General features: G+C 33.5%; 1 protein-coding gene across 8 annotated transcripts in view; it reads left to right on the top strand.

The window, feature by feature from the left end:
* The window catches only part of LOC132708242 (potassium/sodium hyperpolarization-activated cyclic nucleotide-gated channel 2), a 238015-nt gene that overhangs the window by 198578 nt on the left and 25386 nt on the right, over positions 1–14051 (top strand). For 6 of the 8 annotated variants that reach the window (XM_060680429.1, XM_060680428.1, XM_060680432.1 and 3 more), the window contains 4 exons: positions 7336–7434; positions 11930–12079; positions 12568–12786; positions 13473–13737. In XM_060680429.1, coding sequence (XP_060536412.1) covers positions 7336–7434; positions 11930–12079; positions 12568–12786; positions 13473–13737 — 733 coding nt within the window. The remainder of the gene's footprint in view (positions 1–7335; positions 7435–11929; positions 12080–12567; positions 12787–13472; positions 13738–14051) is intronic. The other 2 variants (XM_060680431.1, XM_060680430.1) reach the window with 1 other exon arrangement.

Below are 14051 nucleotides of genomic sequence, written 5' to 3'. Positions count from 1 at the left end.
ATTCATCCAAATTTTGGGGAAGCGAAAGCGCCCCTGACAATGACCAATAATAGTATAATTATTAACATTTTAAAGGTAAGCTACATTTTTATCCTGGCAGGCTTTAAGGACGATAGGAAATATTAAACTGAACTTTTTTGAAGTTATCTCAAATTATCCCGCATCTATATGTCTGTCATATACGTCAATACTAATATCAACTGCAAGTTTTGTACCTGTAAATTTTTTTGGCTTAAATCGGATAGTTTAAAAAAGCATTTCAATGGCTTATTTTGCTTTGAACTATTAATTTTATTATATTATATATATATATATATATATATATATATATATATATATATATATATATATATATATATATATATATATATATATATATATATATATATATATATATACATGTATATATATATATATATATATATATATATATATATATATATATATATATATATATATATATATATATGCAAGTTTTGAAGATTATACTTAAAAGATAATTGGCAAATAATTTCTGTAACAGTATATAGTTAAGTTAAATTAAAGTAAAATTCGCCTTACTTTTCTATCATGCCATTATCATTGCAGTTTAGATGGAGTTCAATGGCTCCAAAACATGTTTCAATCATATAGTCATCTGCGGTTGCTGCAAACCATTTGACGTATGTATATACGAACATACTTTTAGGTTAAAAACAGCCGGCTCTACAAAAGTAGATCTATCTGTTTTAAACCTTAGTCCGGGATTTGCCAAACGATCAGTTTTTCCATATTCTGAATTTCCGCTACAGTAGTATAGTGAAAACTTGGTATTTTAAAGTGGTCTAAAATATTTTTGTAGTCATTGGTATCTGCATTGTGAAAGATGAAGAAAAAAAATGCCTCTCACGAGAACATAAAAGAGATAATGTCCGTAATACTATCATTCTGTCTCAGTGTAACAAGGAAGTGACACAGATGATGAACAGTCGTGGAATCTTTTTGTCCGGTTTGTGGTCTATTGTCTCGAAAATCTAGCCCAGGACATGTAATTTAGCTATCACTTCTATAAATACAACTAAAAAACATATAATTTGACCCACCCTGTACATATATTTTCTCTTTGCTCTAGCGTGCATATTGTAAAAATTGCAAAAGTTGAAAGTTATTCTCCATTTAGTATGCAATATTTATTAAAAAAAAAAGATTCAAAGTTTAATTTAGGATTCAACATTACACGCTTGCTATAATTTTAATCAATTTTTGCCAATCGAGTTTTTTGCAATGCCAATCGCTTTCTGCTAGGCAAGCACAAGGCTTGCATGGCTGCTCTAAGCTAAGCGTTGCATTTGCATTTTTAAATGTTTTTTTTTTCTTAAATTTTTGAGACCTTTGGATCTACCGTGGCAGGAGTAAAACAAAATCTTGAGACAACACTGCACATCTACGCCAATGTGAGAGCAAATGTTCGATTTGTAAACAGAAAAAAGAAATTAAAATCCTAAAAATATGTTTCGTAATTATTGATCTAATTTTCCTTGTATGGATGTTCTAGTCTTTTTTATTTTTTGTGATGGTGCCGACTAAGTTTCTGTGGAAAAACTTTGATCTTAATTTGGAATTTCTATAATCATTATCATAAAACATCGTCCCAATTCCGTTTACGACAAACTATAAGGAATGATTTATTCAATTTTAGATGATTCCGAGAAACTTTTGTTTTAGACGCGAATCGGAATTTACCAATATCCACTATCAACATGCGCATTTGTGCAGTCGCGCCTCTAAAACGTTTTTAAAGTCAAATAATACGTCAAGTGTACGCGTAATAATCTACTTCTATTTTACGGTTTTATAATGATTTATGTTTGTTTACAAATAAAACGATTGGTTTACCTTTAATTTTCTTATTTTAATCTCTGGGTTGGTATAAGAAAATTAAGCAAATTGAAAATCGTTATTATGCGATCGTATAACCGGTCAAATATTTTTTAAGAAGATCAGAGTATCCTAAATTATGATTTATATTTTAAACGAAAAACCAACAGTGCCTTTTTAAGTAGTTATAAAACTCGCTATTAATTCTTTTATATCTTCTAGTTAATTCTTATAGATTAAAATTTGCACTTCCACGCTTTTAGCAACATTTTACTGTTGATCGACAATTGCCCTTAATGGAACCAAAATTACCGGTTCTAGGTACAGACGTTTTTGGTTTTCTGTCTTTTTGATCTGTCTCCGCAATATTGTTTCAACACGTGATAAATAGATCTTCAGGAAAATTAATTTAAATAATCACGTTCAGTAAGTGTAAAACGGGGATGCGTGTACAGAAACACGAAAAAAATATCCTGTGATTCTCTTCAACGGCATGAAAATTTTACAAAACTCAGAAGGGATATTCCTTGATGGTGAAAGTCAACAAAGAGTCATCTTTTTTCTTCCACCCAGGGCTGAATCTGTCACATTTTATGCCATATATTCACAGGAGTTTTTTTTCGTTTTTTCAGAAGTTTCGATTAAACCCTAGTCGACACACAGTTTGTGCAAGAGTGTGACTTACCTATATCGGGTGTCCTATTAAGGGCAAGATTGTAGGGTACTAGAGAAACGGTCGCTCATAGAAATAAAAAGATTTATTAAGTAAATCGGCTAAGAGAAACTGCCGAAAATTATTTTCGAGGTTCAGTAATTTGTTAGTTACCTTGAATCTTAAAATTCGGTTTCTACAAAAATTTCTAATGTTAAACATAATCAAAATGAGCACTGTTTTAAAGCTGAGACAAATTCAAATATTTTTTGTTTAATGCTGTTTCGAACAATTTTGTAAATAAATGTTCATATCTCCAAAAAAGCTTAATGCATTTTAATGAACTTACCCGTGGGCAATTTCCCGGAAATGTCCGAAGGGGTTCGCAGCCGTCGGTAACTAAACTAACGTCCTAAAATGGCACTTTTCGCTTGATCGATGTATAATTAAGTATTTTAGAGAAGGGAGTCCAAAAAAATTTAACAATATTTATTGCATTAAACGTGTCTTATTTAAACTAATCGTAATCCAGTGCCTAGAAAAAATCAACACCTTAAGAACAATGAAAAATACTGTTTATTTCAATAATAATTTTACTACTTCAATAATTCAGTAACTAATAAAATTGGTCAGTCTTAATAATGTCTTAATTTTGTCTTGATTTTAAATATCATTTAACATCGTAAATAATAAATTAGCGTTTTATAATTAATACAATTGATTAGCCTACAACAATTTATTAGTTTCAGTGAGTTGACTAAACCTAATTATTAATTAAATTAATTTTCGGTCATTTTGTAATTTAATGAGAACCAATTTTACACTAATGTAACAACGCGTAAAGTGGAAATTTTTCCCAAAATCCAACTTTCTTTTGAGCGCTAAGTTCTTTTATTCATATTTTAGGTTATGAAAAAGATATTTAGATGCGGCTTTCACTGGGTTATTTGACTGTCTAATGATATAAAAAAGGCATATCGTTGCGTTTCCCATTTTTTCCGAAAATATATATATTTTGCGATTATGAAGAAAACGGTACCTGATGACAAGGTAAGCAATCGCAATCACGACCTCATGTTTATCAAAATCCATTAAGCCTTAGCGGAGATAAGGGCAATTATAGTTAACGCCGCCTGGTGAACATTTCAGAAACTCGAAAATAATGTTCAGCATTCTTTTGGCCATTTACTCAATAAAACTCAATAAAATTTCTAGGAACAACCATTTGCCTAATACCGCACCTCGTTTCCCGTACTGGGACACTCGTTATATAGTTGTAAACCAGATGCACATTATTATTGCCAAAGTTCAATGGGCACACGCACCTGTGGCTTAAAAGCAAGAGCGAAAAGTCACCGAAATGTTTGAACTTGCGCAGATGCCCATATGCCAACACCCGGTTAGTCAACAGACAGATCACACTTCTTCCGATGACACTACTCCAATTCTTCGATCTAAAGATAGGACTGCTGAGGTGCTTACTGTCATCATGCTCTGTTTATACTTTATATGTGTGCCTGATACCATTTAAGTGTGTTGTCGTTGCTTAGAATACGGACCCGTATAGATCATGTTTGTATATTTTATAGCCAGTTTATTCAATTCAATTGAAACCAAACATTTATTTTGCAGCGTTTAAAATTTTAAAAGTGTACCAACACCAACAAAATATCTAAAGGTTCTCAGTGAGTGTGGTTCAGCGATTCTTACGAACCAGCCTGGCATTTGCATATTCTGTTCTTTTTAATCTAAATTTTATTGATAGTAATTTATAAGGTGGTGGAATTTTATTATTTTATATTTTATTATGGTATAAACAAACATGGAAGATTTAAGCTTTGGAGTTATTCGTTGGTTGCTACTACTCAGTGGTCGACAGCATCTACTACTGTTGTAAATTGTAACATTACTGAGCAATATCACCAAATGTTTGAACTGACTGGAAACAATGTTTTCATATTTGAACCTCGATACAATTGAATTGAATTTCAATTTTAAAAATACCCCTTGTATAACAAAATTAAAGCGTCTTTTTTCGCTACCTACTGATTCAAAACTAAGTTATTCTATGAAATTTCTGCTTTTTAAGTGTTCGACAAAGCTTCGTAAAAGATCAATGCCACCATTCAGATTAGATTCATTGAATAGATGTGGAGTACAAAAATTGTTTTTCTTTTTTTTTTGTATTATTAAAAAATATTGTCAATTGATAAAAAAAAATAAAGGAATTTAATTTATTCACTCCGAAAACAATTACATTCTGAATAATAAAGAAACATTGACTTAATAGATATTACTTAATCAAACTTTTGAAATAATTTTCAGAAAAATTGTCTCCTACGCGACCGTATTGACATCGAATGCCTTGTGGTATAATGTTAGAAATTCTGAACAAAATATTACTCATCTAAAAAATATATAGAGTCCAGCTAAAACAGGAGCGGTTTTAAAAGTTCTCAAAATATGTTTTCGGCCTCTGAAACTTTAAAAATTGAATTTCAAAAACTCTTGGACAAAATTGAGGGAGAAGTGAGACCACCCGTGGTAAAACAACGAGTTGAATAAATTGGGCTGTCACATTCTAAACATATGATAGTGATAGATTTAGCGAATGTACTTACAGTTTTATTGGTGCAACATAGTACCGATAGCGTTCCTAGTTACTAGTTTTTCACTGGACACAGATTTTATCTGACACAACCAATTAGTTAGATTCGTTAACTCAAATGGAAATCCCGGCAGTTTCATTTTAAAGGTTGTAATAAACGAAAAGACAACCAACGTAATTAGCTATTTTCGACAAAACCGACCAAAGCAAGACACTTCCTACAATACACGTCTTTTAGAAAAACTTCACTTTATTTTCATGTTTCCTTTCTAGGTTATGTTTCCTCGTCATAATATCTAAAGTAGTTCTTATACGTAGTACGTGGCCACTTTTGAAACCTTTAACAGCTAGAAAGAGAGACTAAAATAATAAAGCAAAAAGTTCCATTTCCGTTTCATTGGGTAAACTAAACTTAATGTAAATTAATATATAGGTAAATTCCTTACACTAATTGTAAACTTGTAAGCAGTATCGCAAATATGTTTCCGTCTTAATACTTAAAACACTAAATGCAGGGTTGTTCGTAATGAATGCACTGGAAAGAAATCTTTGATTAATCTCGTAGACAATGACGCCAAAAGAGGCAAATATGCCTTAGTAAATTATAGCCTTTTAATGAAATGAGATATACATCACTACAGTACTGAGTACTGGAACTTTTTTATAGCTCGAGCCGTTCTTGAGATATTAATTGAGATCAATATCTATATCAATGATAAAATGTCTCCCTCAACTATAAGTAACCTATTCTTTTTAACTTCACTTGCAACAAAATAGTTTTATGATGCAAATATCTCAAAAATGGTTTGTTTGTTTTTTTAATAGCGCTTTTATATATTCAATAGAATGTAATCGAGCTGTAGAGAAACTTTATTTAATATTTGGCGGATTCCTTGCCTACTACCCTGTATACCGCGGCGCATTCAAGAATTAAAATACATGTTAAATTATAGATGAACAGCACATATAATACAGACGCAAACACAAACAGCGAATTTAAAATTTCGCAAACCTGTACGATATTTATGTTGCTTTTTCAAATGCCAAGTAGTGAAATCAATTTTGGTTGAGGCTGAAGCAAGAAACGCCAGCGGTGGAAGGTAAAACAGAACTGTATCCAGGGTATTTTATACTATTGCAAGAATGATGAGATATTAACTTAAAAACGTCACATCAAAAGGTTGTTTCATTCAAAGAAGTGCGTGCCGGAAGGACTGAGCTTTTACAATTATTAAAAAAAATAACACTGCATTTTCCGCGGCGTTTTCAATTTCATTTACTTACTTCAATGGCAATCAAATCATCGTTTCTAATGTCTCTAATGTCTAAATCGAATTAAATATTTTCACCAATGCAGCAAAGCCTCTTTTTGAAATAGTACTTTTTGGGTATTTTAAATAAAATAATTTTTCCTTCTCAATATTGTTCTATAATATTTTTGTATACCGACAGCTGCGTTGGAGGAAACTCCCATTCATCTCATAGCCCAGTTATGCGCCCTCGTTTTAAATTAACGATTTTGCTACTAGTGGCAAAAATTAAGTTAATGGTATAGTATAACCATTGATCAATCAAACTGATTATAAATACAAATTCGTTAGGCTCGATTCGAGCTATTGTTCAAGGTGTGAAATTAGACTACCGCATGTCCAGGGTACGGATCGACAATAGTGGCTTAAATAGTCCATACGTTTAACGTAATAATCCGCTTTTGCCAAATTATTTTATAATAAATTATATGTCCGCGATTTCAGCAGCCACTAGTCCAGAAACTGAAGTTAAAATTATCAGAACGAAGAAACGACACGCATTTAGACGTAGAGCGAGCGGTGGCCACACTTTGATGAAAACAACTTTTACTCCGATGTGTTTCGAATAAACGAATTTGATGGAACGTCACTAAAAATTACCACCCCGCTAAATACTGTTCTATTGCATGCCACACTCTGTAATTATCACATTTCCCTTCGTATATTGCTTGTGCATGTTTATCAACTCTCCTCGTATAATGTAACTTAAAATAGGTTTTCTGCTTGGCATTGCACCCTCTCTGTGTAACTCATTTAGTTCGGTTAAATTTAACTTGTTTGGTTTTCTTTCTCTTATACATTTTTCAAGTCGTTCTTCCTCCTTTTTCTTTCACTCTCTCTCTCTCGGACGATAATGCCGGAGCAACGCTTTCCTCTACTACTACTTTGTGTTCTTGGCTTTTTTCTAGATCTTGCAGAATCTTCAAAAAAAGCGAACGGAAAGACGGGGGCGCCTTAGTTCCGACCTCAGCAAGTTTAATACTACCAAAAGCAATCTCATCTTTAAGGTAACCCGCTGCTTCGGACTCGCTTACTTAATACTAACACCGTTGTTGCTGATTATACTGACTGCGCATGATCGGATATGCCGCCGACGCCCGCCTACGCTTTCGCTATTTGAGTATTGTTGTTATCCTTGTGAAACGAGAAAAATGCGGCATTTAAATATTACATTTCCCCACAACTCTTTTAGTTAGAACGACGATAGGTGTCGGGTTAGTAGTTTTTGTGTTTAGGTTGAAGGTCTTTCGATGAACCGCGAACCCCGACTGCCTGGTTGCTACGCCGATGACGTCACCTATGGTTGTAACACGGCCCCAGGACTACATTCGAATAAGTGTATTTTCATTTACAACAGCGATGCTGGTTGGGTGTTTGTGTGCCACGACGCAGACCAAAAAAAAATCTCTTATTTTTCAAATGTATTAAGTTGGCAAATAGAACTTGATAAATTGCAATTTTTTATGTTACCGGCACAGTACGTCATGCAGTCGTACCTACTACATTAAGCAAGTCCGACATTATTGGGTATTTTGTACGTTGCATGTGATATGGTACAGTAATATTCGATTTGCCAAATACGTAGCAAACAAATTTCGAAATAACCTGCTGTACTGATAAAAGACATTACTATCATACTGTCAATATTCTATGAACTGTATACAGGGACTTTGTATTTGCGTGTACAAACAGCAACTTTCTTATTTTAAATGGACATCTTGTGTATTACTACATTTTTAAATACTTCGGAAAATTCTGGACATGTTTCATTAGTTCCAGCGATATTTTGAATTTTTTGTCAAAAGTGAGGTTTGCAGGTCTAAATATATCTATCAATTACTCCCTTGTTATATATTTCGAATTGATTTCCTTGTAGAAGATCTACTTTAGTGGTCTTTGTTAATATTTTCAAAAACGAACATGAAAATTTTTAAAAAATTTAGTCACCTTTTCCAAATAAGAATATTCCATTTTTATTTTTTATTTTTATTATTAATTATAAAAATGATTAATTAATCAAAAGAATGGCCACAGCGCTACAGTAAGGGCACTTACTATTTACCGGTGTTTGACTATTTTTCTTGTTAATCCTATAATTCATGCAAAGGTAATTAAGTTATTAACACAAAATATATTTAATTCTGAAGATTGGAACAAATTTTATGAAAAACATTTTGATATTTGCTGAATAATATTCAGTTATAGAAAAACCTGAAATAGTGTTAAACACATACATTAGTAAACCGCAATACAAAAAGCTAGTAACTTTAGCATTTTAATAAAAATAAACAGAAAAAGAAAATAGACTAACAAGAACAATAAAAAAATGGATAAGTTATGTGGCACAAGACTCTTGATTATTGATTTACAAACTCACAGGAAGTCAAAAATAGTGACATCCCTGTACCGGTCGATTGCCTTTTTTTGCCATGTTTCGCCGTCATCGTCGTAGCTAGCGAACTATAAAACATAAAGATGTATAAAATTTTCACAATGGAAAAAACGTTTTATTGAAAATATTTAGACATCTTTTTGATTTTTTTATTTTAATTTTTAATATGTTTTTGACCACTACCAAAATAGATTACCTTTTACAGGAAAATCAATTCATATATACCTACCTAGGTCTGAATGGACAACGGACTTTGCCGGTAACATTTATAAATCATCCCCAGCAGCAAATTCTGGATTAACTCAACTCTTTATATTGTATTCTAATAGATTTGCTTGATTAAGTTTATTGTCCTGAGACGCATAATTGGAAGGAAATATTTGTATATTTTGCTTAGCTGTTATGAGTCCCTGTTATTTTGTTTTTGTTTTAAAAAAAAAGTACTACCATTATTTCTATTGAGTATTTATTATAATTAACATAATTCTTTTTACAAAGATGGTGATGTAATATTTCTAGTAACGTACTCAATGTTCAAACGAGATTTGTGGTTCTCTCAGTTTTATGCGAAAAACTTATAAACAAGAGAGCACTAAATATTAGTTGATAAATGACGTCAGGAACCGTATCACACTAGGCAATCTGGTAACGCTAGCTCTGTTGGTCTTGGTGTATAGGCGTAGACATTAGTGAGTCTAATACAAACGTCACTCGTAGATCAGCCTTAGTACAAGCACGATTAGGTATACCGTCTTACGAAGTAATTTGTGATCATCGATGCGCAACAATGGACGTTGGAGAAGAAAAACATCGACATTGAAATTTTCGAGTTATTCCAAAACAACATATTCTTATAAATGCTCAAATCAGAAGATTATTATTTAATTAAAAAGCGGCATTTGTCTTCCGCTTCAATGGCCGATTAAGTTAGTTATTTTCATCACACATTATCATTATTCATCTTAATCAGTGCGTGATCTGGATTCAAACTCTTACAGTCGATGGGAAATCAGTTTTTATAGGAAAAAAGTGCATCAAAACACGTCACCTAAAGAGAGAGCTTTCTCACTCTCCGAAATCAATAAGAAATACATTCTTCAAAAATGACGACCATGAGACACCCTGTACATAATCTCTTTATATACATATTTTGTGAAACTAATCAAAACTAGACATCTCTTCCCAATTTAATTGGGTTACGTAAAATTTATGGGACTGGGTCGGTTCATCGGATAAATTAAGCCATTCTTAAACTGTGGCTGCTTGACCTTTTTCAAATGAAGGTTTTTTTTTAATAAACGTTCGGTCCCAGGAAACAAATGATTCACCGAAAATCGTTTCCCTCGATCAATCAGACTCCGGTGCAGAAAGCAAAAAATAAATTCATTTGTCGTAGAAGGTTAATCAAAATAGATGACTCGCATTAAACGTTTCATAATAAATAATTTTTTAGAAATTTTATGGGTTTTAATTTATTTATACATAAGTAACTTCGCTGTAGATCGCAGACACCTAGCAGCGGTTTAGTCTCAGCGTCCCGTAGAATCCCAACTAACATTTTTTGTTTTATGATGGTAGTAGTTTATGTGGGGGTAACGGTGATCAAATTTAAGTTCCATATAAAACATTGACTCCCCGTTTAATTTGTAACTGATCTCATATATATCATAAATTAGACACGTTTTTTTTCTCGTCTCTTTACTCTAAATATTGACAGCAACTTTTCTTCCTAAACTTAAAACGCGTTTCATTAGAGCACTTTAAAAGGTAATTTTGGTATGAACAGGAAAGTTAAAATTGCGCCTCATGATTTTTTTTGCCATTAAAATGCAGATCAATCGGAAATATGGCTTTCCAGGAATATTAAACACCTTGGACACTTTTATAAAACTTGTCTCTATGTTTCTACCTATAGTTATATAAGTCACCAAAAAAAGGTAATTCTAAAAACCCTCGTAGTCGAAAGCAACTGAAAAATTGTAAACTATTATAGCGCAAGTGTGAAATATCAATTATGTAATTATAACCTCACTTTTCAGTTGTTTATTTATTTGTTTTTCAAAGGAGTGTGTTTGATATTTTTAATATCTAGATAAAGTTTAGAACTAAACTAAACATGCCTTTAAGAACTGCGCAAACAAAAAAAGTTGGGAAAACAGAACTGTCTGTGACGGATGTTCCAAGCACATGTGAGTGCAGGTTTCATAGTAGCTGTAGAATATTTATTAGGTACTTTATGATTTGTACGGGTTTTACGGAGTAAGTTATAAAAGGTGAAGACTAAAAGTGTTATAAACTATAAAAACTGTTATAAAAATTAAGATTTCTTATAAACCCCTTACAAACATCCGCTACCTTATAAAAAAATGTTTGTTGGGCGCGGGAGGGGTGGGTGGGCAACGACTTCTATGATGTTGATAACTCAACAAAGACAAAATTGATGGTTAGGCTACATCGTTTCCTTCATGATCTGACGTTCGCCTCTTAAATTGCGTAAACCTATTAGTTTAAGGTAACTGTAGACTGGCACGTTTCCTACAGAGAACCGCATGCTCGTTGTAAATAAATTTGCCTGTGCGAGTGACAGCCTTCATTGTCACCGCGGGTCTCCTCAGTTCTTTTATCTTGCGCTGTAACTGACAGATCTGCGTTTCATTGCGCGAAAAAATCATTAGCATATGGGCGTCTTAGATATGTCAACTAAAGATACAATTTCCTTCGAAAGGGAATTGTGTCTTGCAGGCGTGTTGTTTACTCTGTTGATTAATACGTTTTGCCATTAAAAACTTGATTATGTTTAAGATAATTTAGTGACCAAAGCTTCTGCTTATCGCTTAAAGCTTAGCCTTCGATTCGTAATCGCTCTCTAGTTAAAGAGGGATTGCTTTTTTATGTTTATTTACACTCACACACAATTGAAATATGACATTATTTTTTTTATATTTACAGCGTTTTTTTTTGCGGTATGCAGTAATCGAGATACTTTTTTTCGATAGTAGTTTAGGTATTCAGTTGAAAGTTTGAAGACCTAGTAGCAGAATTTTTTATGAAGGGGACCGACCGTCCTGCCACACGATTCGTTTAACGTTGTTTCGTTTGAAATTTTTCAGTTTTTAAATATGGCGAGCGTGTTCATGCGGATATTCAACCTGATCTGCATGATGCTGCTTATCGGCCATTGGTCCGGGTGTCTGCAGTTTTTGGTTCCCATGCTGCAAGGCTTTCCGGCGAACTCGTGGGTGGCGATAAACGAATTACAAGTAAGTAATACTCCGTATGAAAACTGTTATTTACTTAGTTACTAAACAAATAGATACTCTAAAATTCCAAATTATGCACTGATCAGGCGTGTGGAAAGTGTTATTTTAAGACTTTCGGGTTGGGAGGGATCGGATGTTTTCGGTAGATTGTTAAAACACTGATTTTGGAGTTTGTCAATTCTAATGGTTCGGTATTCATCACGTAGCTGAGTGAAGGAATGTATTCATGCTGCTCAATCAGCACGAATATATTCACTGAGTAGCAGGCTTCGCGTCTTATAAAAGCGCTTGTGCAGTCAGTTGAAAGACAAATCTGAATGCGCAAATATAAATAATCGAATGATACAAATGGAGACGTTATATAAATTATTGACCCTGTGCATAGTGAATAGCAATGTGGAAATAGTGATTTTTGGTATTTTGGACGCAATAAATTTCAAGTTTCGTTAAGTTTTACGCGGAGTGATGTCGCTTTTTCCCGTTCGCAGGAGGCCTTTTGGTTGGAACAGTACTCGTGGGCATTATTCAAAGCGATGTCCCACATGCTGTGCATAGGCTACGGCCGTTTTCCACCCCAATCTTTGACGGACATGTGGTTGACGATGCTGTCGATGATATCTGGCGCAACGTGTTACGCATTGTTCCTCGGACACGCGACCAACCTCATCCAGAGTTTAGATTCATCTAGGCGACAGTATCGTGAAAAGGTAATTTGTCGCAGACCTCTAAATAATAGATTGTCCTGCGTGAAGTTTGAGTTTCCTTTATTTATTTGAAATCACTCTTATATTTGTGCGTATACAGGGTTATTTACAAAATACGCCACTTAATATTGTGACTAAAATACAATATTTTCAAAGAGATTTAATTTTCCTATTATGGCGACTTTTTAAAATTATTGTCATACTATACAATCTGTCCCAAAACTGCAGTCATGATTTTTGCTTTCTAAATGTCAACTACCCTAGCAACATTTAAGCCGGAAAATATAGAAATGAATTAATATCTACTTTGTTGTCGCTAGTTTTCAATAGAAGCGGCAACACTGCGATGTTGATCCATGGAGATCCAAGTGTCATAGTGCTCAAATTTTCAATTTCAAATTTTTCAATCGACTAATCATGCGTGACATACCCTGTATTTGTGGCATTGGTAAGAAATTGCTTTCAGTTTCTCAAAATCGTGTAGTAACTTGTGATTTTTTACGAAAATTACCATTTTACCTGACTCGTATGGTAACCAAACAAAACTAAGCAAGCCGGTTAAATAAAATTACATTTTTTTGTACATGGTACACAATGTAATTTTTTTTTGACATGTCTACCAACTTTGGTTGAGATTGACGATGACGTCTTGCCTAGTCTGACAGTTACTCTGTTTTCTTCTTCCGTAGGTAAAGCAAGTCGAAGAGTATATGGCGTACAGGAAACTGCCGCGCGAGATGCGCCAGCGCATCACCGAATACTTCGAGCACCGGTATCAGGGAAAGTTCTTCGACGAAGAGATCATCCTCGGCGAGCTCTCGGAGAAGCTCAGAGAGGACGTCATCAATTACAACTGCAGGTCGCTCGTCGCGTCGGTGCCTTTCTTCGCGAACGCCGACTCCAACTTCGTCTCGGACGTCGTTACTAAACTTAAATATGAAGTCTTCCAACCTGGTTAGTATTTTATAAATCAGGTTTGGCCTTTTGGACCTCAAAACTACTTCCAATTTACATAGCCGACTAACATTTTCTTTAGCTGAAGGTTTTATTTCTAGGTAACGGACTTTTCTTAGCGGCAGAAACCTCAGCTTTTATCGCCTTTCTTATAGTTTTATAGGACAACCATATTGTTACAAGTTTTGTAAATAAATACCAAAACTAAAATATACTCCTTTTTTTTATTACATTAAAAATGTTTCCGTTACTTTAACCAATAAAACCTTCGGTTACTTCAAGATTTTTTAAAAAGTTTTATAAAACTTAGGGTT

The sequence above is a fragment of the Cylas formicarius genome, unplaced genomic scaffold (assembly GCF_029955315.1).
Source record: "Cylas formicarius isolate icCylForm1 unplaced genomic scaffold, icCylForm1.1 PGA_scaffold_10__41_contigs__length_53128322, whole genome shotgun sequence".
NCBI classification, from domain to species: Eukaryota; Metazoa; Arthropoda; class Insecta; order Coleoptera; family Brentidae; genus Cylas; species Cylas formicarius.
Note: the sequence above shows the minus strand (reverse complement) of the source record. Positions and strands in the feature narration are given on the sequence as shown.